The sequence below is a fragment of the Plutella xylostella genome, chromosome 15, assembly GCF_932276165.1.
Source record: "Plutella xylostella chromosome 15, ilPluXylo3.1, whole genome shotgun sequence".
Classification (NCBI taxonomy): Eukaryota; Metazoa; Arthropoda; class Insecta; order Lepidoptera; family Plutellidae; genus Plutella; species Plutella xylostella.
Genome location: NC_063995.1, coordinates 2,487,471 through 2,515,222, shown reverse-complemented (window position 1 = coordinate 2,515,222; position 27,752 = coordinate 2,487,471). Strand labels below are relative to the sequence as shown.

Below are 27,752 nucleotides of genomic sequence, written 5' to 3'. Positions count from 1 at the left end.
TTAAAAATATTTGCTATTGATTGACCGTCCGAACCAACATTATTTTCATCCAAGTATATTGTGTCTGGGATTTCATTTATACTTTTTCTCGATTTTATGTACGACCAAAAATGTTTGGAGTTTATCTTTATATTATCTTCTGCGTTGGAAATAAATCTATCAAAGCAATCAGTTTCCATTTTTTTTTGTATTCGTCGCAGCGATGAGAAGTTTTCATAATCGGATAGCCTGCCGTATATTTTCCATTTTTTATGAACTTTATTTTTTTTATTTATTAAGCTTATTAACGGTTTTAAGATGATGAGATGTCTAAGGCATTAAAATAAACTTAAGGCTCATTGAAAGTTTAGGCTATCTATGATTCATTATTATTCAAAGCAATTTTGATTTTGATTTTGATTTGCAATAACAGTTGTGATGTTATTAATAATGATGTTAACGTCTTTTCAGGCGTCATACACGGGAGGTCTTTACATCGAGCGTTGTTTCGGCATCCTGCTGGCGCCGGGCCGCGGCGTCAAGCACTCAGACATGAGGCTGCTGGAAATGGTATGAAACTTTTGTTTTTATTTACTTTGTATTTGCGTCTCATGCTCGTAAAGGTTCTGTTCACTATTTCTATTCCCTGGGTGTAAGTGGCTTACTCTAATGGAACTTTAGATGTGCAGATTTCCTCATGATGTTTTTCTTCACCTATGCTGTGATGCTATACATTTTCCATGATTTCCAAATTACTTATTGGAACCATCACAGCCGCGATTTCAAACGGGCGCTTTCCCACCAGAGCTACCATGGCTCCCGTAAGGGTTATACTATACTGCATATCGTACTGTCAATTCCTAAAACAGTTGTTTGTCCTTGCAGGTGAGCGGCTCATCGGGCGGGTCCGGCTGCTCAGTGTGCGCTCTATGGAACGCGGGCGAGTCGGCGCTGGCCGCCTTCAACGTGGCCAGTGGCGACGGTGCGCCGGCGTACATGTCCCTAGCTCTGGACTTGGTTATTAGAGGGATACCGGATCCTCTGCGGTGAGTGTTTACTGGATATTTAATTTATTCATGACTTGTGCTGCCATCTGTTGGCTTGTGGTGGGTATAGATGGCGCCACATGTCGCTAGCGCTCAACTATAGTTGGAACGCGGGGCGAGTCCGCGCTGGCCGCCTTCAACGTGGCCAGTGGCGACGGCGCGCCGGCCTACATGTCACTCGCCTTGGACCTGGTTATTAGAGGGATTCCCGATCCTCTGCGGTGAGTGTGCTGCTTCTGCATCTGTGAAAAAGTTACTGTTATCTATTTGAAAAACGTTATGCGTGTTACAAGGATAGATGGCTCCACAAGTAATTCAAAAACAGATATTCGGTCTTGGACGTGCCGTAATTTTGGCAATACGCGCTCTTCGCACCACGTAGTGCCAGGTACATTAGGATTTCAGGATTAACTTGCAGGCGAAAGGTGGGTGCAGCAATGCATCTCTCACGCCTAACATAAAGTATTTGCTTTAGAAAAAGGCGTGAGTGTTTATGGAAATGTTTTGTTTGCAGATTGGTAATCGAAACGCCCGTGAAGATATTCCCCCCAACGGAGCGCTACTGGTACTACTCCAAGCGGCCGCTCGTGCAACAGTTCTACATCAACTTGAAAGAGGTAATCTTCATCAAACTGGACGAGGTAAATACAAGCATTTGTCTACGCATGGGCTGATGTTTGTGACAGTTGTAGTCGTGTTGGAGCCAACTTTAGCTAATGTTGCTACTGTACATAATGATTTATGACGATGCTCGATTATGCGACATAAGTTTATAACTGTTGTTAAAACAATAATATACTTCATCAATATTTCTTTAAAACACATTTAATATATCATTCGCGCACGATTTGATGGGTTTATGTATGTTGTACAGATTAATGTTTGTGAAGTCTCACATGGTTCCGTTGTAAATATTATTCACCCGTAAAAAATGCACGGTTATCTAACCCGATTTAATGAATACAGCTTTTAATGTAATTATTACTATACATAATAATTTATAAAAAAAATAATAAGTAAGTTAGAAAATGGACATTGCTATAAAAATATTGGTGAAATCTTGATCACCAAAGAGCATACAGTGCTCCAAAATTGATAATGCGCATAGAAATCTTTGACAGTAGGCCTACTCTTGGCACGCAAGACGTAAATTCATATTGTGTTAAGATTGAACACAAGTTAATGGCAATTTCAAGTTAGATTTGGCACTCCCGACATGAATTGGCTCACAATCGTGTTCAGATCGACTTGTGTTACGAATTGGTTCCAACTTGTGTTGCATGTGAGTCAATTTTGACAGTTACTCTGTGAAAGAATGAATGAAAACGAAAAAAAAAAACAAATTGTCATTAAAATTCTTGTTGTCATGGCCGGTCGGTGGATTTTCATAATAAGTAACAACTTAAAAAGTTTAAAAACCAATATTATGGTAAGTTGTTCAGTTACCAAACGTGTTAGAATCATCTGTATATCCACTATGATCATTATAATGAACCTAGTTTTTCCCCACAGAGTTCCGCAACTCGGCCGTCGTACCGCCAGACGAAATTACTTGTAGAATATCTAGAAAGTAACCTAGGAATGGCCAGGGATCTTCTTAAACCGACCTAGGGAAGATAAAATTATGAAAAAATTGTATCAATGGCCTCGACCTTTAATGCGGTCGAAGGGTCTTGAAAAGATGGACTCCGCTGATATGCCTAAAGTAAGTTAAAATCTTAAGTTTACTTTTCATTGTGTTATGACTAACAAATTAAAATCCCCGTAAGCTAACTTACCCCAAGATGACCCACAAATCTTACTTTACCTAACTGTTTTTTTTCATATTAAGTAAGTACTGGAAAAAAAATATATTATTTAAACGTTAATGTGTAATTTTTTTTTTTAGACTGAGGCATTCCATGGTAAATGGCAGGATCATAACATACTTAATGTCGAGGTGCAGCATCCTGAACCCATCATACCCAGGCCTGAACTATCAAGCCTCAACTCATCCTGCTCGCACCTCCCAGCGTAGATCCAGCCGCCGCAACCAAGTTGATGTAGAAGTAGACAGAGTGATGGCCATAGAGGAAAAGCAGGTAGATGCCTAACTGCTGGCAGCATGGGCTAATGCCCTAAAGCCTAAAGGGGACCTTGCAGAAGCTGTCCATGATGGAGTCAATATCCTCATAGAAATTGTGCAATAGTTATCAAGAAATAACAAAGTTAAGTGCATCTAGTCCCATAACCAGCGCTACTAGTTATGGGTATAGATGCTGTTGTGCAGTAGTAGATGATGGGATGATTTAAGTAGATTTTATATTATTTTTCCTGTGACTAAAATATTATTTTATATTAATACCTATCCTATGTCGAAGTATATGAACATTTTTGTTTTAAGAAATGTTAAATAATATTATAAAAAGTGTTCCTATGTTAATATGTTCCTTATATTATTAAGTTTGCAAGTATTTCAACAGTGGTGGTGAAATTATTATTCTACAAAAGTATATCTGTATGATTATTATAAAGATAAAGAATTCTGAAACTTACATAATGTTTTTATTTTTAAATCTTTTTCATTAAGTACTGAAATATTTACAAGATACTATAGTATTTAGGCATGTAGATGTGCTGGAAGTGGTGGTTCATCTCCATAGTAAATGGTGGATCCTTCCACCAAACCGGGTGTTGTGGCCTAACGGGCTGCTCTATTATATTCTCTGCGGGGGTGTACGTACCTGCACCTGGCTATCTCGAATGGAACAATTGTACATATCCCTAACGTCTAAACTGCCTTCCTATGCATGGACCATTTCCTACCATAAAGGTCCACTGCGGGTTGGTGGGTTCACATTATAATCTAGATATTATGAAAACTCTAGGTTGCCACAATGTTTTCCTTCATCGTAAGAGAGATGGTATACATTTTACTTAGAAACCATGTAAATTGTAGCGCCAAACAAGCTATTCCCGCCATACTGGTCCACTGCGGGATGATGGATTCACATATTGTCTAGATATGCAGGTTGCCTCACGATGTTATCCTTCATCGTTAGTGCAATGGTATACATTGTAATTAAACTTCATGTACATTGTAGCACCAAACGAGCTATATTTCAGCTACTTTACCTATTCACAAATCTCCACTCAAAAATTGTTTACGTATTTGTTCTTGCCCAGATATCTTGTCTCACGAAGTTTTTCTTTATCGTAAGAGGGATAATATAGGTACATACATGTAAATTGTTGTTCCAAACGAGCCATTACATTTATTTATTTATTTATTTAACACACACACTTAATACTATTATGACAGTTATTCACCAATGCAATAGTTTAGTGTCACAAAATTATAACATTCTTACTTATTATATGAAGTACTTATATAATAGGTAGTTAAATACATAACAACATAAAAACAACATTTCAAACATGCTTATAACAAATAATATAAAGAGCCGCCTTGGTAAATTCACTCAGGGAGCAGTAAAATATGTCGATATTAGAATCTATGGCATTGAGCAACCGTATGGCCCGGGTCCGGGGAGCCTGCCGGAGGAGGTTCGTCCTGCCATTCGGAACGTCAAAAGTTCGGTTCAGACGTCGCCTCAAATAATCTCTCGGAACCGTTAGGTTCAGTTGCTGCAAAATGACCGAGTTTGACTCCCTACCTCGCAGCAACTTGAAAAGGTATGAGACTATTGTCAGATCTCGCCTAACCTCCAACCTATTATAATCCACCATGCCCAGGACAAAGAGCGTTGGGTACAGCGCTGGATACCCGGGATAAACACCATATAGTTTCATATAATAGAATCTTAGAAACTTATTCTGGATCTTCTCAAGCATCAGTGTATACTTCGCTTCGTAGGGTGACCAGACTACAGCATTGAACTCCAATTTACTGCGCACCAGCGAGTTGAAAATGGTTTTTATTGCCGCAAAACTCTTGAACCCACTAGCCGTTCGTAGTGCAAATCCTAATATTTTGTACGCCTTTTTACATATATCCCCAACATGTTCGCGGAAGGAAAGATCAGACGTCATTTTCACCCCGAGGTCACGCACCGATGTTACTCGCGACAGAGGACTGCCTCCCAGAGTATACCGATGGTGAGCTGGGTTGGTACTGCGACTAAAGCTAATAATATTACATTTTGCAACATTGAAATCGAGCTTATTCACTTTACTCCATTCCAGAACTCCATCAATATCCATCTGAAAGCGTTTTCGGTCCTCGTCGCAAGTAACCGGCGCAAACAGTTTCAGGTCATCAGCAAAAAGTAAACAACCAGACGACTTCACCACCTTCGGCAGATCGTTGATTGTTATAATGAACTGTAATGGCCCCAAATTACTGCCCTGACTTACCCCAGAATATGTACAATAGGGTTCCGAGACGTTTCTTCCACATTGAACATATTGTTTCCGGTCTCCTAAGTAGCTGGCGAAGAATTCAAGGGTTTTGGGCGTACACCCTATATTCGCCAATTTACGCAGCAAAACGTCGTTATCCACTAAGTCAAATGCCTTACGAAAGTCGAAGTAGGCTGCATCTACTTGTATACTTTGATCAACCCACGGCGTTATAGTAGTTATAAAGTTCAACAGATTGGATGCAATGCTACGACCCGAACGGAATCCGTGCTGTTCATCAGATACATGACATTGAATTTCGCAGTATATGGATTTGAACAACACCGACTCAAAAACCTTCGCAAAGGTAGACAGCACCGCAACCGGGCGGTAGTAGCTAACATCCGTGCCACCACCTCCCTTTGGTACCGGTGTAACACGAGTGATCTTCCACCTAACAGGAAATGTAGATTTTTCTAGGCAAAGGTTGTATATGTGACAGAGAGGGGCTGCCAAGGCACTGCGACAATCTCGCGCTAGGAATGGCGGGATGCCGTCCGGACCCACCGAGGTCTTGGGTGGCAGTGCGCGCAGCGCCGCCTCCACGCTCGCCTCGCGCAGATTGGCCTCGAGGTGCACTCGCGCCGCACTCTCCATGCCCCCCGCGCCCCCCGCGCCGCCGCCGGCGCCACCGTCCGCACCCGACAAGCACTCCTGCACACTGAGCTTCGGGGGACTGACACTGTAAACAGAGTGGAAATACTTTGCGAACTCGCTTACGCACTCTTTGTCACTCAGAACCACCCCGTCCTTTTCAATCTTTAATTTATTTGAGGATTTACGTTTAGCCTTCACAAATTTCCAGAATGATTTGGGATCTGTAGTTATATTATTTTGTGCTTTTTCTAGAAAATGTTCATAGTCCTTATGTATCGTTTGCTTTACTAACAATCTAACATTAGAAAAACGCACATAATCATCCCGCAACTTACTCCTTTTATACTGCTTGTGAAGGTTCGCTTTTAATTTAATATTACTTATTAGTAGACTCGAATACCATTCCGGATAACTAAACCTATTCTTTAAATCTACATTTCGTTTCTTCGGAACGCAATCATCCATAACATAATTTAACTTAGAATAAAAAATATTTAGTGCTCTATCTGGATCTTGTTCGTTGTGAAGGTCAGTCCAATCAATTTTAATTAGAGAAGAATACAATTTGGGGAAATTAGCCTTATAAAAATTCCAAGCAGTACAAAAAGGAGTATCGGTGGAGTTAAAGTCGGAAGTGGGGGGCGGCGCGGGCGCGGGCGCGGCGGCGCGGGCCGAGTGCAGCCGCACGGACACGGCGAGCGGCGGGTGGTGGCCGTCCACGGGCACCAGCGGCGCGTCCGACAGACTCACCTCCACCGAACCGACGCCCTGTGTACACAGTACCAGATCCAAACATCGACCATTCATATTAGCGATTGTATTGTGCTGAGTGAATCCACAAAACGACTTAAAATATTCAAAATAATTTATGACTTCCTGCGGACTAGAATGTAAATTAAAATCACCTATTACTAACAGTGAATCGTACTTAGCCGACAATAGTTCTATACAATTAAATAACTTTAAATAATGATTTTCTAATGAATTAGGTGGTATATAGCAAACACATAAAACAAAAATCTGTCTTCCATTCTTTAGAATTACACTACAAACTAACTCAAATGGTTCATTATCGATAATAATGTTTTTAAGTTCAAGTTTTCTAAGCTCATAGGTGGGTTTAGCTACTAGCAACACGCCGCCCTGTTTACGCCCGTCATTCCGGTCGCATCTCACTATGTCGTGGGCGGGCGGCACGATCTCGGCATCAAAGATAGAATCATTGCAGCCGCTCTCTGTGATCGCATACAGCTCCGACGTGGCAATGGAGAGGTTGTTCCGAAAATGATCCAGCTTAGTCCTCAGCCCACGGACATTCTGATAAAAAACCTTGATTATCTTGCAACTATTAATATGCACTTTCTTAAGTGGGGGTCGTTTCCTTGCTTCTGTTTCTGGGAAACCAAATCCATTCACTAAATTCTGCATGTATTGGCCAGATATTTGGATCACAGAAAAGATCATATTTACTTTCCGGTATTGATATAATAAAAGAACCATAGTCTTTTTCAACTTTCATCTTTATTTTCTCCACTTTAATTTCCTCGGTGCATATTTTTAAGCTGTTTATATGGTTTAATAAATCAGTTTCCGTAGTACTCTTTCGCAGTCTCCATACATGAAGATGTTTTTTCCTTTCCAAGCCCTTTAGTTGAGAAATATTTATGTTTCCACCTTTTTTAATTTCTGTAAAAGTCTTCTTTTTCTTGTTAATAACTGTTTTCCATTCATTTTCTTGGACAATCGGTTGTTTTCCATTAGGCTCGCTCTTCCTTGCTACTATTGTGGACAAATTATCTGCCCTTTGTCCGCTATGTTTTTGCGACAACAAAGTCAAACCAGTGTGTGACTCATCGCATACCGTCACCGATGACGATGATGTTGCGATATGTTGATGTGTGTGTGGTACACTTAAGTTCGGTTTCTGTAAACTGTTACTCAGTTTGGCTGCATATGATTTGTTCGTTACAGGCGAAATATCAGAGCGAGAGTTCCCTTCCTTGTGATCTACCTTATGCATGTCCCTAGAAAACAATTCCTGTCTTAGTGATGATATTTCCTTGGACATATTGCCTATTATTTCCGTTAGATGTTGACATACATATAGGTTTCACATATTATTATCTAGATGTGCGAAATCTAGACATGCAGGTTTCCTCACGATGTTTTCCTTCATCGTAAGAGCGATGGTACACATTGTACTTAAATTTAATGTACGGTGGCCTGCGCCCAAAAGTACACAGGCGGAGTCTTCAAAATAGCGATCTCAAGCTCACATGCTGCTCAAGCACATCCACATAAACACCACTGCTACACACATCACACACAACACGTCCCCGGATTTATAACAGATGTAGCTGGTCCCTTCATCATCAGGGATCGCTATTTTAAAAACTCCGCCCGCACACTTCCAGGCGCAGGCCACCGATGTACATTGTAGCCCCAAACGAGCTATAATTTAACTACTTTATTCACAAATCTCCACTCAAAAGTTGTTTATTTGTTCTTGCGTAGACGACTTGCCTAAACACAAGAGTGAACACAATAACATCTGTCAAAAAGGTTGTCAAGAGTGCCAATTCACAATTTGGACTAGATTTTGACGAGTTCCGTCGAAAACCGCTCAATAGGTAAGACAAGATGGCACCACCGTCGATCTCGGGAGTGCCAAATGGCGAGAAGGCAAGATGAAACCAATACATTGCGTGCCAAGAGTAGGGCTAAAGATCGATTGTTTTCGATTATGTGACTCCTATTTCTTTCGAACAAGGTGCAAAATGAAAGTGTTTTTTTAAGGCTCTTACGATTTAACGATTCGGGTGTGAAGATCTGCATGTGCATTATTAATTTTGGACAAGTGTAAGTACTTCTCTAACGAGAAGCATTCCACCCTTTTATCATATTGGGTACTTGTTCGTCATTAATTTTATGGTGCCTACCAAATTCTATACCTTACTATTAAAACAAATTAATTTATGCAATCTAGTGTCTTAATAAATTGAAAAAATCGCAGGCCATAGACTCCTATTTCTTTCGAACAAGGTGCAAAATGAAAGTGTTTTTTTAAGGCTCTTACGATTTAACGATTCGGGTGTGAAGATCTGCATGTGCATTATTAATTTTGGACAAGTGTAAGTACTTCTCTAACGAGAAGCATTCCACCCTTTTATCATATTGGGTACTTGTTCGTCATTAATTTTATGGTGCCTACCAAATTCTATACCTTACTATTAAAACAAATTAATTTATGCAATCTAGTGTCTTAATAAATTGAAAAAATCGCAGGCCATAGACGCAGCGGGCATCCTCCAGTATGAAGTGGCGAGTGTGGAGACGAGTGGCGAGCTGGACCGTTCGAGACTCAACTTGCCGCTGTCACTGTCCATCCTACTCGCCTCGCCTTCTGCCGCGCCCGCGCCGCCTTCGCCCTCTGAACCCGATTCGGGTAAGTCTGCGTATAACTTACAGTTATCATAGTTTATTACTCAACTGAGGGTACAATGTGGACCGATCGCGACTCAACTTACCGCTGTCACTGTCCATCCTACTCGCCTCGCCTTCCGCCTCGCCTGCGCCGCCCTCGCCCTCCGAGCCTGATTCTGGTAAGATTAACTTACAGTAATCATCATCTCATTCCTCATTTGAGGGTACAATGTGGACCGCTCGCTACTCAACTTGCCTCTGTCACTGTCCATTCTACTGGCCTCGCCCTCCGCCGCGCCCGCGCCGCCCTCGCCCTCTGAACCTGAACCTGATTCTGGTTAGTCTAAAGTGTTTAACTTACAGTAAGGCGGTGCCCCAGCAGGAAAACCGTCAGCGACCGACTGAGTTTGCGGCGTATCGATTTAGTACGCTCTTCTCTTATATCCTTTCGCGCGCTGACTATCTCAGTATCTTGCCGCTAGCTATGTGCCCACTGGGGACGTGGCCTAATCATAATCTGTTCCTCAACTGAGGCTACAATGTGGACCGCTCGCGACTCAACTTGCCGCTGTCAATGTCCATCCTACCGTCCTCGCCCTCCGAGCCTGACTCTGGTAAGTCTATGTTATTGTTTCAGTATTAATTATTATCCGTCAACATTTGTCTATATACCGCTGGACAGTCTGAACATTAGGCTGCATCCCGCAAGAAGCGCCTGAAGCGCCTGTTGTCGGTCTTCCAATAAACAAACAATTGGATTCTGGAAAAAAAACCGATCAATCTGCGTATGTGACATACATTTGTCAAATGTGACGTGTTAAAATTGATTTACTGTACTAGTCCTTACTGTACATAGACATAGCTCTTGACTACTGTGGCTTGATAAGTGTGTATGACTATACGTCTTTTATTATACTTGTATGTAAATCTACCCGGCCATTTGAGTAAAGGTTATCTTCTTTCAGACGGCGATGAACCACTGCTCAGCGGCACGGGTGAAGTCTCCAAAGATTGTGAAGAAGATGTCCTGGAGAATTGGGCCCAGGTTCTCAGGAGGTATGACACCCACACATCCTAAATTAAATACTGATCATCTTTATAATATTATTTTAAATAATGACACATACTTACTTTATAAAAAAAACATTCTTCATAGCACATAATATCTATAGCAAGAATCCACTTTAACTCCTTAAAGCCTTGACATAAAGCCAAATTTTGCATTCCCAGCTGGACGGGTCCCCGGCCGCGCGCGCTCAGTCAACTCGTGCGAGTGGGCGTGCCCGAAGCTCTGAGAGGCGAGGTGTGGCTGCGACTGGCTGGGGTCCACCAAAATGATCCACTGATGGATACGTACAGGACTCTTATTAGCAAGGTAATGTAACTTACATTATGGATCACTCACTCAAGCTGAGGCGCTTAGAGGATAGGTGTGGCTGCGGTTGGCAGGAGCGTATTAGAACGACGCACTAATGAACACTTATAGGACTCTTATTAGAAAGGTAATAAGAGATAGTATCTGTGTGTCAGCCCGCTACGAGTTCGCATGGCACCAGAATGATGCCTTTCTGGGCACCTACCGGACTCCATTAGCAAGATGAAAGGGTACTGAACCGTTCAGGCAGCACATTAGTATGGTGTATAGTTCTATACCACTCAAAACACCACACTTAAAAAGCAAAATAATTTCAGACATCATCACAACCACCAATTTCATACCTACATTTAACACACCTATTTCTCCTCAGGACTGCCCATTCGAGTCGGTGATCCAGCGAGACATAGCGCGCACGTTCCCGGCGCACGATTTCTTCCGCGAGGCGGGCGGCGTCGGGCAGGACTCGCTCCTGCGCATGGCCAGAGCGTACGCCGTGTATGATGTGGAAGTGGGCTACTGCCAGGGGCTGAGCTTCTTGGCCGCTACTTTGTTGCTTCATGTGAGTATATTGTGCTCTATTTTTTAGGCAATATAGTATGTAATCTGCGATTCAAGAGGCGTTGAACAGGATTCGCTCCTGCGCATGGCCCGAGCGTACGCCGCGCCGTGTATGATGTGGAAGTGGGGTACTGCCAGGGGCTGAGCTTCTTGGCTGCTACTTTGTTGCTTCATGTGAGTAAATTGAGCTCTATTTTATAGGCAATATAGTATACTCTGCGATTCAAGAGGCGTTTTGGATAAGGTTCGCTCCTGCGCATGGCCAGAGCCGTGTATGATGTTGAAGTGGGATACTGCCAGGGGTTGGTTACTACTTTGTTGCTTCATGTGAGTAAATTGTGCGCTGAATCTAGGAAATAAGGTGTTTATGTTGAGTAGGAAGCTTTGTCCAAGTTGGCCAAGAATCGCTATGTGCCGTGTGGTATCGAGAAGTATACAGGGTTATTGGTAAGTAGACCAAAATTCTGGCCAAAAAATTAAAAACTAAAATATTAAATATCTTAGAAATTGTTAAGTTTCGGATAATGCATTATAGGGTTCAATCGTCTGGAAATGCCTTCCTCTATCACCTCCTGAAAGGATCAGGTCTACTTACCAATAACCCTGTATAAGGTAATTTTTACGAAGCAGTTCAATCATTTAAGGGCCCGTACAGGGTGACGTGCCGCGCCAATTTTGGGTTTTCAATGCTCTTCACACAGCACACGCAGTGACACGCACACATGTAAGTTTGCACAGTGGGTCGATAAACTTTTACTCGCCAACTTTATTGACAATTATGTTCAAGTACATTTTGGGTGATTTTAGGGTAAGTAGGTAAGTATAATTCTTACTTACACTGGTCGGCACCAGGAAAGAGTAGAAATTAATAGGGGTGCCACTTTACTCTATACTCGGAACCCGATTAGCTTTCTCAAACAAATGTGGTATTTACTTGTAGAAAGGTAACTACAAGTATTAAAGTGTAGATAATAAGTTTCGGGCATCCTCCAGCCAACTGAACCCCGACGACAAAGCAAAGTAAATACATAGTGTCGCAAAAGGGCTATACTAAGCCAAAAGGGGATGACTCAAGGGGTCATTCTGAACAACTTTTGTTCTAAAAGATTTGCAAATTCGCGAAAAAAAAAATTGATTTTCCATGGTAAAAAGTCACATGTCCAACAAAGTTTCTAAAAAAATTCAAAAATTCAAAATACAAAATATTTTATTTCGTAAACTTACATACTAGTTACAATAGTTGATGGGGTATCCTTTTAAGTATAAAGTACCTGTGCCAGGATACCCCGCTCTTCCATATACTAAGTACATTTTAAACAGTTTCTATGAAAAAGGTTTTTTTTTGTTAATTTGCGAAACTCGTAGAGCAAAAGTTCAGAATGACCCCCTGTCTTACTCCTTTTTACCCGACTGCCGAAGGAGGAGGGTAATGTTTTTTGATTGTATGTATGTATGTTTGTCTGTTTCTTTGTTCCCTCCTGTAGCCTAAACGGCTTGATAGATTTTGATGTATGAGGTATTGTTAGAAGCGTATTGATGGCGCGATGGTTATAGGCTATGTGACGTTCCATTAAAATGTACTAATTTTATCTGAGCGCAGCCTTTGGCAAAAACACACTAATGTCACTCAATTACTTATGTAGCATATAATATAAAATTAGATTAAGTAGTAAGTGTGCAGGTACCCGACCGTGATAATGTTTATTATTTTACATTACCTGTGAATCCTATCATTGGCCTTACTGTGTGCATATATTAAAAATTATGTTATTTAAGTTACGCTGTTGGATTCGTAAATAAATAAAATAAATAAAAAATGTACATAGCGCCCTCTAGAGGACATAACGTGATGATCGAAAAAATAATAATTCAACTTTGCCGTGTAAGGTATCAAATGAAAGGGCTTGATTTTCACATTACAAAAATATGCATATTGAAGGTATTTAAATAACAACATCAAAATTATTGAAATTAAAAATGATCATGAACTACTGACGTAAAATTTCATAAAATAAAAACAACTAAAAAGTTACAAATAAAAAAATACAATTATAAACAAACGAAAAACCCGACTGTACGCTAAAAACATGAAAACAAGTCCCAATGTTAATGGAAAGTATCGCAGGCGGGGACCAACTTGACCGCCACTCAAGGCCGTTTTCTAAATAACATTCAGCTAAATGGTGAACCCTCTGCTGGTCCCCACCTACGATACTTTCCATTAACATTGGGACTTGTTTTCATCTTTTTAGCGTGCAGTCGGGTTTTTTGTTTGTTTATAATTTGTTTAGTACTACATACCGCTTTTTCAATACCTGTAAGTACATTTTTTGGTAGCAGCATAATATTTTTACTTAATTTTAGGGTTTCGAACGTCAAAAGAAAAAAAAGCAACCGTTATAGGATCTCTTTGTTGTCCGTCTGTCTAACTGACTGTCTGTCACCGCCCTTTTTCTCAGAAACGGGTAAAGATATCAAGCTGATATTTCGCATAGATGGGGAGTACCCCAAAAAAAATATTATGGTACTCCCTGTCCCACACAAGTAAATTGGGGCTTATATTTTTTCCATTTATTTTGATGTGTATCCTTTTTTTTCTTTGTTGTAATAATAATGTCCTCCTAGCCGAATTTCGACTACGGCGGCCAATCTCAATTGAGATCAGCCAACTACGCAGGAGTAGATTATAGTGCCCAAGTGTGTGCGCAGTACACAGGAGCACTCTCTGTTCCATCACTCTCATAACCCAATGGGACGGATTGACCGACACGACTGGAGAGAGCTAGGCGCAGGACCGACTGCTTTACATGCCCATCCGACAGCATGGATCGTTTCACTGTTTCGGACAACAGGTGATCAGCCTTCTATGTCCTAACCAAACTTAGAACCACAATTTAGAAACACAAATTGATGGTCCCACCCGGGAATCGAACCCGGGACCTCAGGGTCATGAAGCGAAGCTTCTACCACTAGACCACAGAGGCAGTCTTTGTTGTATTGTATAAGTATATGTTTCTTTTCTTTAAATCTGTATTTTTTTTGTTGTTGCTGTCTATGTGTCGAATAAATGTATCTTTATCTTCAAATCACGCCATCTATCGTTTGTTTTTTTTGTGGCTACTGTCTATAGAAGAAATTCCGTCATTGACAATTTTACGTTACGAATTTATTTTTATTTTTACATTTTCGTGGAGAACCAACAGCATTTTGTTAAAATAAATATAATAATAAAAAATATAAATAATTATTACCTATGAACACATAACAACTTGATGCCATTAACAGAATGAACTTAGTAAACCCAGTAAACCTAACACATCCAGAGGAAAAATAAAATCTCTTTCTCTCTCTCTGAAAAACATACTTAATAGCCCAAACTCGATGCTTTTAGCTATTAAATCTTTGAAATAAAATTCAGTCACCTCCGTGTTACTGCCCTCATCAGATCCTCACGAGACCATGCCTCTCATGGTGAGACTGTGTTTTTGAATCCTAACCTAATCTTCCTACGTATTGTCATCACTTAGATCCATTCACTATATTCCTGCTCCTCATCCCAGGGCCGTGGGGACCGGAGGCACGTCAGCTTTTTAAAGACATCAGCAGCAGACTAATAGAAGTCTCAAGGGACCCTAGGGCTGGCACTTACCTATCACAAAGGCTAAGCATCGCTATATAGCGGGGTAACGCGGCCAGCGTCTTGGGTACCCTACCCGACAGTGGCAGCGATCTGGCCAGCATCTTCTTTTTAGTTTAATTTTAATTTTATATTAGTTAGTTTTAGTTAGGCATTAATAATTATAATTTAATCAAGAAGTACCATGGACTTAACTAATAAAAAACATAATCATTTAATTTATTGAATATAGTATAAGAATTATGCTTCCTCAATTTCAAATCAAATTATGTTGGTGTCATAAAAGTTGAAAAAGTGCAATGACAACCAATGTGCAGTGATTTTGTGTCTGTACACAATTAGATCGCGAGCTGTCAGTGCCGCCTAAACCGACGTGACCCTTCTTTGGAGGCCACCGGCCGACTGAGTCAAACGTCGCTTGTGTTTATGATTTTATAACACAGAAAGCCGCCATAGATATTTGTATGAAGATTTGAGGGAAAAAAATTGCTCAAGTTTGGGATTAATTTACACAAAATAGGTGTGTGTTTATTAAAAAACAAGGTATTTAGCGCCTAGTCCAAGCATTTATCTTTATAATTTGATAAGAATCATATGAAAATTCTTGATAATTACGACACAGTTGTTACAATACGGGAGTGTGATTTACTGGTTTTTCGTAATTAATTTACAGTTATCCATAAGCATTTACTTAAATTCGAATGATTCAGCACCTAGCTAGACTCTTCGGCTACCTGTGTGATTTTTTTCAAGGCTGTAGAGCATCATTTACTACATAATTCTATGACAATGCCAACCCTCGATTGCCTATTGCTGACCCTTAACCATATAAATTAACGATTAGTCCTAGGCTTCTTTTCTAACCAGAATTTCCTAAAAATCACTTGAGGCCGAAATGATGCGGTCAAAGCCCACTATAAATTCCTATCCTCTCCTCAGATGCCAGAAGAGCAGGCGTTCTGCCTCCTCGTGCGTCTCATGTACGGGTACGGGCTGCGCGAGCTGTACAAGGACGGCTTCGAGGCACTCTACATGCGTCTGCACCAGCTCGACCGACTCATGGAGGTCAGTACTAGTTTATGTATACATTACGAGTATATGTGTGTTTATGTAGATGTAGTGTGGGTGATACTGGAGCGAGGTTAAAAGAACAACCGAAGATAAGCGGAAGTGGCGGACGTTAGAGACCCTCTGCACCTCTGGGGTGCCATAGATGCCTGAAATAAAGGTTTATTATTATTATTATTATTATATAGGACTGCAACAGTGTGGGTTATACTTCTGGAGTATCCTAAGCAGTCATTGTAGATTGTAGGGAACACGCTAATCCTTTCATTTTGATGACATACCCTAGATGTTGATACGCTAAGAACAATATTAATTGGTAATGTAGTGTACGCCTTCCTTGGAAGAGAATGATGTGTATGTTTGTAATGATCTGAAAATGATTCAGACCCGTCGTAAATCCACTAAATAGTGCGTAAAAAGTATGCAAGATGTTGTGAGAGACTGTATCTTATAAAATGTGTGATGTCTTTGTCCGCAGGAGCAACTGCACGAGCTGCGCGCGCACTTCGCGGAGCTGGGCGTGGAGCCGCACATGTTCGCGTCGCAGTGGTTCCTCACCGTGTTCACCGCGCGCTTCCCGCTGCCGCTGGTGACTACCGCCCCCCTCCCCGCCCCCCCGCTAGCCGCACATGTTCGCGTCGCAGTGGTTCCTCACCGTGTTCACCGCGCGCTTCCCGCTGCCGCTGGTGACTACCGCCCCCCCGCGCCCCCCCACCGCCCCCCGCCCCGCCCCCCCGCTAGCCGCACATGTTCGCGTCGCAGTGGTTCCTCACCGTGTTCACCGCGCGCTTCCCGCTGCCGCTGGTGACTACTGCCCCCCCAAAGTTGAGTCCAGCAGCTGGGCTTTTGTTTCTACGTACTACGTTTTGCGACGTAGCCGCTAGACCTAAGACTTTACACTTCTGTTCGAAGAAAGACAACAATATAGATCAGCGAAGCTCCTTAGGAGAGGCCTGTTAAGTGGTCAAAAAGACGATAATTCTACGCAGCAAACAACAATACGTTACTAATTTTCCAGGTCTCTCGATAGACCACCCATTAAGCCCACATCAAAACTCCAACACCTCCTTTCACCAGCTCTAACCCCCCTCTCCTTCACAGGTGTACCACATCCTGGACGTGTTCCTGCTGCAGGGCATGGACACGCTGTTCCAGGTGGCGCTGGCGCTGCTGTCGCGCGCGCGCCGCGACCTGCTCGCGCACGACTTCGAGGGCGTGCTCAAGTACTTCAGGTACTGTGTGTGTGTGTGTTCGAGGGCGTGCTCAAGTACTTCAGGTGGGGAGTTGACCTTTACCCAACTTGACCTTAGGACCTTTGGTCATTGAATGGCCTTGCGAATGCGCTGACCTATACTATCAAAACATTTGGCCTCCGGGACCGACTGCTTTAGGTAGCTGGTAGATAGCGGCTCCATGTGGAAGACTGATTATAGTTGGTCTTATAATTATTAGGTCATGACGATGACGGTGGTACGTCTTTCGAGGTGGGTGTAAGAATTTTTGGGCTTAATTATTTAGAAACTCAAGCACTCACTAGACTAGTTAGACGCCTAAGTAAGGCTTCTCAAAAACCATTTAAATGTTATTTTTCATTATTTCCAGGGTAACGTTACCAAAGAAATGTCGTGCGGAGGAGGCGTCGCGGCAGATAGTGAAGCTGGCCTGCAGCATCAAGGTCAAGCGACTGCCCAAGTACCAACAGGAATACGAGAAGTTTATTAAAGGTGAGGAAGAAAATTTCCACTTCAGTAACCAGTTAGAGCAGAGAAATGCATAACAAAACAATAGATGTTGCTCAATAAAATATTGCCTTAGTAAAAATTTGAAAGGCTTGTACGTGCGTCAAAGTTTACAGTGTATCAACTAAATTAAATTATCTTTTCCAGAATCGGCTGAAAAGGAGAAAATAAACGTGGAACTGGAAAGGCTGAAAGGTATAAACACACAACTGCAACAAGACAAAGATATACTTGAGAGTCAGCTGGCTGAGGTAAGAATCTATTGCATTTGTATCCTTTTCCAATATACCTATTTGGAAATTTTAAAACGCCCTTACAATTTTTGCGCATTACAACTTTATTTTATAGACACTTTATTGACAACTACTGTAAACTGATGAAACTCTTTTTATACAATAATAAAACATGATTGTAATGCAGACATATAACTAAACTAACCAATAACTAAACAAACTTTATGTAGCCCTCGCTCTCTCATTTTTCTATGTAAACGAGTGAGATATCCCACAATCCTGATTCACCTTTTTCATAACTTCCAGTCTCGAGAAGCAACAAAAGAGGCTTTGAAGGAGTCTGCGCACCACGCGGCCGTCGCGCGCGACTACCGCGAGATCTGCGCGCGCCTCGACCGGCAGCTGCACCACGCGCAGGTCAGTGCCATTGAGTGGCCACAAGTTCTGATGACACTCAATAGATGGCGCTCGGAACGCAATAGATCTGTGTATGGGATCGAAGCAAATTAGTCTGAAATCCTACATCGCGGTATCGAAGCTTCTCAGATACACTGCCATAAATAGCAATATCCGGTCGGGGGATTCTAGACTTAAGTATATTGGTTACTAACTACTTGAGGTGTCTAACACGTAATATTTGTCCGCAGGACGCTATCAAAGGCTGCGTAGCGTGCGGAATGAAACTCACACAAAAGGACAACAAAGAAGGTTCGTTTTTTATCTGTTTGTTATTGGAGTATACTTTCGAGGGCTGCCATACACGTTACATATTATGCACACAGACTACACAGCCTGTATGACTACCACGTCCACTACTAGTCATATGTCTCTCCCAAGGAGCGCTCTATGTCCTAAGCCTTCTTCATCCAGCCACTACTGACTACCTGTCTTAGAAAGTTGGTCTAGCAGGCTGTCACACATATTTAGAAACTAAATGCGAGCAGCCGCGTATCACACTACTGTGCACTCAGTACCCCTGGGTTCTTCGAAATACACCTATTCAACGCGAATCTCCAACCATATCTACTAAACGTTTCACATTGTCGTTACAGAAGACGCGTCAGGCACGCTCTCAGACGCCGTCCCGGGCGACGGCGCGGCGTCGCTCCGCCAGCGTGTGCGCGACCTGGAGCTGGAGCTGGCGCAGGTGAAGCTGGCGCACGTGCAGGCGCAGTGCAGCAACCAGGTACCTTGCCCATATATCTACTGTTGAAGACCTGGAGCAGTAATAGCACGGTGGCCAAGACACCTTCTCGGAAACTAGAAGATTGAAGTACTCGAGGTGACGTACACATCCTACGTACATACAACGATAGAAAGAGGAACAAGCCTCTTTTCTTTTTAGTCTTTCAAACATAGAAATAAATTATAATGACCAAGGCATAAAAAGTTTTTTTGATTCTTGCCCATCGAAGTGAGGCGGGGCGGAGGTCGCTCCGAATCAATCGTTCATACGTACTATAAGCGCAGATCCCCTTTTGTAGTCATGACAAATGTACTGTACCTACTTTTTTTTTGTGTGTGTATAATTCACGCCTACTCCCTTACCCCTCAGGAGCTGAGTCACCAGCTGAACGCGGCTCTGAGCGAGGTGCAGGCCGCCATGAACCAGAAGCAGACCGTCACGCCGTGGCTCGTGCGCACACTCGGTACGACACATTATACTCTTTCTTTACCCCCCTATAAATATCTCCACCGTGGAGGCCAACAGTGGTAGTCCACACAAAATCTTTATACAGAGAAAACAACTATGACAACTCGTTTGGTTTGTGTAAGTACTTAACTCATTTGCATTAAATTTGTGGCTTGACTCCCTTGGCCTCCACTGCGACGATATACTCATAGCCAAAAAGACACAGAACACGGGCAAAAGAATTGAAAACTTGAAAATTTTAACTTGTATCTTGAAATGAAATCTTCCTTTTATTTAAGAAAACTTACTAGCGTTACTTTTCTATCATACTGGTATTTATCTGTGTGTTATTATGTTGTGCTCTTCTTTTTAGTTGCATTATTTGTCTTTTCAAACAATATACTATTTTATCGTCTTAAGATTACCTTAATTTAAATTGCATGGGGTGATTTAATTAATTAAGTCGGTAATATTAACATTGGTCACGGTACCTGTTAATTTTCATTATTACATCACCTGTACTGTGTGGTCGTGCTGTAAAGTTTATAATTATTTCGTGAGTTTGTTAATATCGAAATGTCGTTTATTGTAGGTCATTAGCAAGACAAAGAAATCCAGTTAAAAGGTGATGCATATTCTTAATTTTGCCATTCATCATCCATATATATTATCAGACCATCACTATTTGCATGTACATATATGTTTATCACTCATGTCTACATATCAATCATTAGAACTACATTAGTTTTATCATTTTCACATAGAATGCTTCTTGTTTGTGTGTTGTTTCATTTTTATGTTGGTTATTTTGAAAACATTTAATTTTAGTGCTTAAAAGTAATGTAGGAAAGGCGATTACGGTTTTTGCTTATTATGTGACTAAGTTATGATACTCAATTAAGCTTATTTTCATTTATTTCAATGTGACATAGAGAGCTAGCACTTAATAATTCGACACCAGAACATTACATTTATTAAAATTATTTTACCAAGGTTCCATCATGGAGGCAGCGCAGAACCGGCCAACGTTCCAGACGTACTTGACAGAGCAGAGTCCACCAATCAGGAGGCAGAGTTCGTTCTCCAACTCGCACGGAAGTCAGCCGCAATTGGACCGCCGCGTCTCCGAGCCATACAGCCCTGACGTTAGGAGGAAGCGGGACCAACCGGCGAAACGTCACTCTATGATCGTCGAATCCACCATGGCCAAGGACGCACAGGAAATCACCCGTAGGAGCCAGGAGCTCACGCCCGCCAACATGGTCAAAAACCTATCAATGGGTTGACAGTATTCTTTTTTTGAATTTTGGTTGGCGTAAGTTTTTAAGCGCGACTCGAAATTTTTGGAATGTTCAGGTTTGGCTTTTTGCGTCCGATCTTAAGGTGATTGAAAGTTTAAGCTGTGTTGTATGTTTTCTATGAATCTCCGTTCAGCAGCTGTGTAGATTTGGAGTGACGTTTGTATTCTACAGTCTGAAGTGCCGTTACACTAGTCAAGCGATAAAAAATCTGTTTTTATTTATCTACCGCTTTGTTGTGCAATATAACTTGTGATTTGATTACCTTGCGAACTGCTAATGTTCTGGATCATAACTAAGTTCTGGACTTGTATATTGTCATATAGCTACTTAACTGGTGTCAGAATGTAAGGGTTGTTAAGATAGGCTTTGTCTTAGGCGGACTTATTGCCATAGAATGAGTGCCTTGAAATCGACTCTAGGTTTAGAAAACGACTCAGATACTTGGTGATTGGTAGAGGTTTGATAGGGCTACTGCAGCGACCAATCAGCGTCCAGTAAATTGACCAATCGCTGAGCAGTCAGTCTCCGATTCGTTCTCTGTCTCAAAGTCGATGTATGAGGATATACGGAAAGTATGTGCGGTAAATATTCGAAGATGGGACCTAATGTTATAAAAATATAATATAGTAAAGTATGTAAATGATTTATCGAACAGTACAGTGCATTAGTGCCAGTAACGATAACTATGTCTTGAAAGGCGATACAAATATAATTTAATGTTTCTCGCCCATTGAATGATGAGTTTAATTCATGTTCATTCAATAGTATTTTTCCTAGATGTTACTTGACTTTAGAGCACTGACTGTGGCGATACATATTATATTAATATCGTGTGTGATTTGTGAGCAACGAATCGCTAGAGGAGGCAAAGGTATTATACTATAAAATTGATATTAAATAACATACATTACTATAATTTTTAGTTTAAATGTGTGTTTTAAAATATATGATTGTTTTGTAGAGTAGTAACTGTACTAATGGATTTGTCGTAAACTCTACTTAATGGAAGTTGTAATCGTAGATTATGTATTTGTTCTTTTCACGATAATAATCGTTGGTTAAATATTAATTATGAGTAGTGAAATTATAGTAAAAGTATAGGTACCAAGACGATACTGTAAAATTATAAAAAAATAGATAATGAAATATAAGTAACCAAACTTTTATGTTGCACTTTAACCTAGTATGCTTTCATGTGCAGTGCACCTTTCTAATGATTTTACTTACTTATTGTTGGTTGAAGTCCAGTATGTTGTAATTAAAAAAAAATGCTCGATTGCGTGTGATCTAGGCAAAATCAACATACACCACTATAATATACATCTTTTTACTAGGTACTCTGACATACGAATACCTGTAAAAAATAGATGGCATGCTACTCATGATTTACAATAAACCCCAGTCCAATGATATTATGACTGATGTCGATATAACTATACCGCATTAGTACCTACTATATATCTAGAATATAAATGCACAAGAGCTTATAATGTGTGTAAATATTAGCTAAACCAACCATTCTATGGATATTTGTCATTTGCTACTCAATCGTCATACTCATCTAATGTAATTGTATACGAGTATGTATGTAGGTACAGCATACGGCAGATAAATCTGACCCCTCTCAGAAACATTGTTACTATGAGAGGGGGGTCAGGTTTTTCTGCACATGACCGTACAGTCTGACTTATAATTGCATTAGCATAATTTACTTCTGAGTGATTTTGTTAAAGTTCGAATCGTGTTAGAGTTTTACTTCTCAAATGGAATTATATGTGGGGGTTCAGATATCTGCGTGGTGTGTAGTGTATCTTATGTTTAGGCATTATAAATTAGATTTTATAGATTTATATTTATTTATTTATTTATATATAAGGTTACACCAACAGGATATCATACATAAAGGTTTTAATATTATTTTATACAATAATTGTTCACGTATGTACCCCAATTATAGGTGAACACAACATTTTTATATTTACAACTTACAACAGCTTACTTAAACTAACATGCAACTATGAGTAGATATAATAAAAACCTAAACCTAATTAACCTAAATGTAGGGCGTCCAGTACTTTATTCCTATATGAGCCGAGAGAGTCATGATAAACGTCAATATCTTTATTTTTTTCGTGAAGTCTAGCGTTTATTCTATTGTACCCCATTAACATACGGTATACAGGGGAGTTTCGGGTGGTATTTGCTTTTAGTACAGGTATGTAGAAAGTTGACGTATGAGGAAGGCGACGGTTTGATCTCGGGACGGAAAGAGATATTCTTGCGAGCGCTTCGGGACTACACATTTGGTGGTTGATGATTTTCCAAAGGAAAATTTGATCCATTAGCTGCCTACGATTTTCTAACGATACCATTTTAAAATATTCTAAGCGGGAATTGTAGTCGTTCCTTCTACTAAATCCCTTTTCATGGTATGCAAGATGCCTTGTGAATGATTTTTGCACACGTTCTAATCTGGTATTGTGTACATTGTACATAGGATTCCAAATAACACTTGAGTATTCGAGACTACTCTTAACTAGAGCATTAAAGAGAAGAATTTTGGTGTTAGAGTTTTTAAATTTTTTTGATGATCTTTTTATAAATCCTAACATTTTAAAAGATTTTGCAATAATATGGTCGTAGTGAGCACTAAAACTCAACTTACTGTCCAGTATCACCCCCAAGTCTCGAATTTCAGTCACTTCTTTTATATGCCCGCTGCCGATTAAATACGAGGATTCTACCTTATTGATGTTTTTGGTGAATTTAATATGGTTGCATTTAGATACGTTCAAGGACATATAGGTTTATATGCATGTAACTAACACACTACCAGTTGAACTTGTAGTGATTGTCGGTAGTCAGCCAATCACGCGTCTTCAACCATGGCGACTGTCCAATCATAAGCCCAGGTTATGCCCAGAGGTCACCTATAGGTTACGGTAGGACCGCTTTTGTGTTACATTTAACATTCCTGCATAAAAAGTTTGATGATGAAAATTTATATCTCGAATCACACATTCGTACCTGCAACCATACTGCCATCGCACATTAGCAATAAAAAATTATGAAGCAGCATTGCGTTTGTATCGTATGTATGTTTGGGAGATAAGCAACGCTGTAGATGGCTATACTTGAACCATTACAAAACCAACTATCTTATGAACTCTCATTAACAATACTTCTTGAAGTGCGAGCAAGAGGTCTGATAAGATGGTTCGTACGATTATGATGGTTCAAGTGTAATGTGCAGTGGTACCTATGAGTTTCATTGTCAATTCACATACTGTACCTTCTATTTATCCTATGTGTTGTACCTGTTTCGTTTTGAAAAGTATTAATTCTTATGTAAGGCTCTCCAATATTTTATGTGCTAATTTGTTCAGAATGATGGGAATCAAGAATAGATAATATAATATATAAAAGGTGTTTCTAAATGGAACATAATGTAAAAAGAACTAGCCTGTTCCCCATCATCCTGTGAATGGCGTGGTCTTTCTGGCAATAGTTCCGAACTAGGGCAATAGAAAATATATCATTTGACTGACAATAATGTTTATATATTTTATTTACGAAGCTTTTTAATACCTATGTAAATGCGTATTGCTAATTCTATGTGATCTCTAAAATTTGTTTATTTATTTAATCATTAAAAATTATTTAATTATTATTTTTAAACATTTAGTTAAACTGAATCCATTTTCTTTCTAATTTAAGGGTCCTAATTATAACATTTCAATTATATAATTTATCTGTATACTGTACGTACTTATTTGGTTATTTCATAGAATTTTACCATAAATAACATAATTCTTATAATATCATATAAAAATCGTCTAGAATAGTCTCAAAATAGCTGATGTCGATAATGCTTTATAAATATGCAAAGTATAAAAGACTAGATAACAAGCATTAGAGTGAGCTGTATTCACTAAAAGTTTTGTTTTGATCATGTATGAAATAAACAGTTCCATGAGCCATTCGTATTTAATTTTACAGTAAATAAGAATTAGTACCAGCGCCATCTAGTGTCCAGTAGCATAGCTACAAAAGGTCATACGACTCCATGTAAATAAACTAAAAGCATTGCCAGTCCAGTCAGAATTACTACCAGTCTTTCTTCAGGATTTATGGACATGTTATTTTTCCTTAGTCAAGTACATAAACCACTGTATTTCTCAGCCGCCTTGACGAAATCGCTGCTGCCTATTGGAATAGTCAGTTCAAAGAAGGTCCAAAGCAGAGATAGTGGTTTACTTGTCTAAGGTCCAAAGTAGACTATAACATTCTACCATTCTCGACTATGTGACAATAGAACACACGCAGAGATATCTTGTCTAAGAACACACGGCATCAGACAAAGACGTTCCAACAATCACATTGCCATGTTTATCGCGAATTGACATAATAGTGACATATTGAAAGTAAGTCATATAATGTAATAGGAAAGTAGATTTTCATTACTTTACTTTATTTGGCTAGGTATCGGTAGGTAGACATAGGCACTTACGAACTACTAATAAAATTATAAGTACATAACTAGGTAGCTTACAAAAATATCACTCGAAAGATAGATGACACTTACCTATTGTTCATTACAAAGACAAATGGTTGAAGTGTTCATTAGATTATTATATCATAGAGCAGCTTCCCACGGCGCCGCTGCCAAACTGTTTAGAATCTTCGTGAGAAGAAAGTCACGAATTTGACTTTATGTAACACCTAATTCTAGCTCAGCAATTGTATTATGTAGGTAGTTACATTATGACTGCATTAGATATTTTACCTATTGCTGACTTGAAAGCTTTTCTTAAGCTGCGTACAGACCGGCCAAACGAACGCCAACGAACGGGTTTCGTTGACCTTCGCTGCTGCAATCTGCCCTGTATTTTGTATGATAAATATCCATCGTTGGGCGTTCGTTGGCCCGGTCTGTACGCAGCTTTAGAGTGCGAAAGCTCCACCTACGTAGGTACATTTAGACTTTACAAATAAAAACGAAAACTATATATATGTTTATGATATAATGCGTAAGATCTATAAATTCATCGTACAAGGATTAAGTAAAACGGTATGCATACAGAATACTTACCTATCTAGACCTACTTACTTATAGATAGAGAGACACTTCACACGATACGAGTGGGTGAAAACAAACTCCTCTGCCATCGTCAGTCACTGGGGGGTCACTCTCAATCGACACGCTTAATACAACGAGATAGAGTCGTGGTCGTGGTGACTCGTTCGTCGATTTAGAGAGTGACCCTCCTGGCTCGCTGCTTGAATGGCCAAATGCTTTTCCAGAGGGACATGGTACGTAATGGCAGTAGCGTTTTGGAGCTTGAGTTAAAATATCTAATGCACAGTTTGGAAAGAGTTTGTTTTGAAAGAATTAGGCAGCATATTAGCTTCATTATCTACAGATTTACCTCTAATAAATTATGAATTGAAATTTTCTAGTAGCACTGTTGTTGCTGTTAGATTGAAGTTGGTAAAACATTCAAATTTAATTCCAAAACACCCCTTTTACGACTTAATAAGGGAAAAAAAGCTTAATTAGCGTCATAAGCCGTTGAAATCGTCTGCCCTTTGATCTGGTGACTGAGAATAGCCCAGACAGTCTCCGGTTAGTGCTCAGTTTAAACTCGTATTAGGGACAACCGCAGTCGTCGACGCAGATTTCGTAAACTCGTTAATCTGGGGGGTTACTCTCTAAGGGCCACTTGCAGAAACATATTAAATCTAGATTAAGTGTCAAATCTCGATTTAAGAAACGTCAGTCCATATAAAATTTGACACTAAATCGAGATTTAAAACTAAATCTAGATTTAATATGTTTGTGCAAGTGGGGCTAAATCGCCGAACGAAAATCTATCTATCCCGTTGTGTTAAAGTTAAAAGTGCCGATTGCGTAACTATTCTTGTTCGTTTGTTCGTCGATTTCGAGAATGCCCCCCCCCCCTGCTGCACTGGAAGCTACATAGCAGTAACTAAAGCAGGACACTTTCAAACAAATAAATACATTCATAAAAACTATTTACGTAAGTACTTATAACAACTTAAAGTGTTTGCATATTTTCCTACTTTTCCGATGAATTCCTTTCTTTACAAAGCTTACGCTAATATCCGTATTAGACTTTAAACATAGTTTTTGTGTCCATGATTTTCGGCACCTTTTACCACAAGCCTTACCTTGGAACTTGAATCATTCGATTGTTAGGTGCAGCTACCATGACCCCGCTCTGTCAGCTGGCGATGGTGGTGGCGCGCCGGCGCAGGCGCAGGGGGGTCACTATACAACGAAAAACTATGTTTCGGAGCGCTGCTACCACTCTATCTCGTGTTATTAAACGACACGACACACGACAGATCATACGTTCGTTTTTCGTCAGTATAGAGTAACCTTCCAGGCATGCACGAGGCTGGGAAACAATGACTGTTGCGATACCCGCAGAGATCGCACCCGGAGATTGTGGCGATGCATCGAGAATGTTTAGATAACACTCATGGTTGTGCCTCGGTATTCAGATTAGTGTCTTGCCGAATGCTACTTTAACTGTATAGAATTTACCTTGGTAGACGCCGTACATACGAGAGTTATCTTAACTAAGTTCTAGGTGTGATCGGATAGGATTTTAACATAACCAATATCTAGGTCGATAATGGTTAGGTTAGAGAACCAATATCAGCGAACCTACCCAAGATGAGATTAAGATGTCGTTAAGTACGACTTCGTGTTTGCAATGATACGGATACAGA

The 27,752-nt window shown here is 40.3% G+C and overlaps 1 protein-coding gene and 1 long non-coding RNA gene across 2 annotated transcripts in view; both read left to right on the top strand.

The window, feature by feature from the left end:
- LOC105386560 (rab GTPase-activating protein 1-like) overlaps positions 1 to 22,091 on the top strand; it is a 40,041-nt gene extending 17,950 nt beyond the window's left edge. Inside the window, exons 8-24 of the mRNA XM_048626140.1 lie at positions 451 to 549; positions 865 to 1,025; positions 1,540 to 1,642; positions 9,309 to 9,468; positions 10,412 to 10,502; positions 10,677 to 10,821; positions 11,195 to 11,383; positions 15,959 to 16,084; positions 16,566 to 16,676; positions 17,189 to 17,319; positions 17,690 to 17,811; positions 17,974 to 18,077; positions 18,366 to 18,476; positions 18,707 to 18,767; positions 19,112 to 19,245; positions 19,615 to 19,708; positions 20,686 to 22,091. Coding sequence (XP_048482097.1) covers positions 451 to 549; positions 865 to 1,025; positions 1,540 to 1,642; positions 9,309 to 9,468; positions 10,412 to 10,502; positions 10,677 to 10,821; positions 11,195 to 11,383; positions 15,959 to 16,084; positions 16,566 to 16,676; positions 17,189 to 17,319; positions 17,690 to 17,811; positions 17,974 to 18,077; positions 18,366 to 18,476; positions 18,707 to 18,767; positions 19,112 to 19,245; positions 19,615 to 19,708; positions 20,686 to 20,978 — 2,235 coding nt within the window. The 3' untranslated portion in view covers positions 20,979 to 22,091. The remainder of the gene's footprint in view (positions 1 to 450; positions 550 to 864; positions 1,026 to 1,539; positions 1,643 to 9,308; positions 9,469 to 10,411; positions 10,503 to 10,676; positions 10,822 to 11,194; positions 11,384 to 15,958; positions 16,085 to 16,565; positions 16,677 to 17,188; positions 17,320 to 17,689; positions 17,812 to 17,973; positions 18,078 to 18,365; positions 18,477 to 18,706; positions 18,768 to 19,111; positions 19,246 to 19,614; positions 19,709 to 20,685) is intronic.
- Positions 2,304 to 3,118, top strand: LOC125489657. The gene is made up of 3 exons (XR_007267136.1): positions 2,304 to 2,454; positions 2,538 to 2,730; positions 2,914 to 3,118. It is a non-coding gene; the product is annotated as an uncharacterized LOC125489657 (long non-coding RNA).
- Positions 22,092 to 27,752: the final 5,661 nt, after the last annotated feature.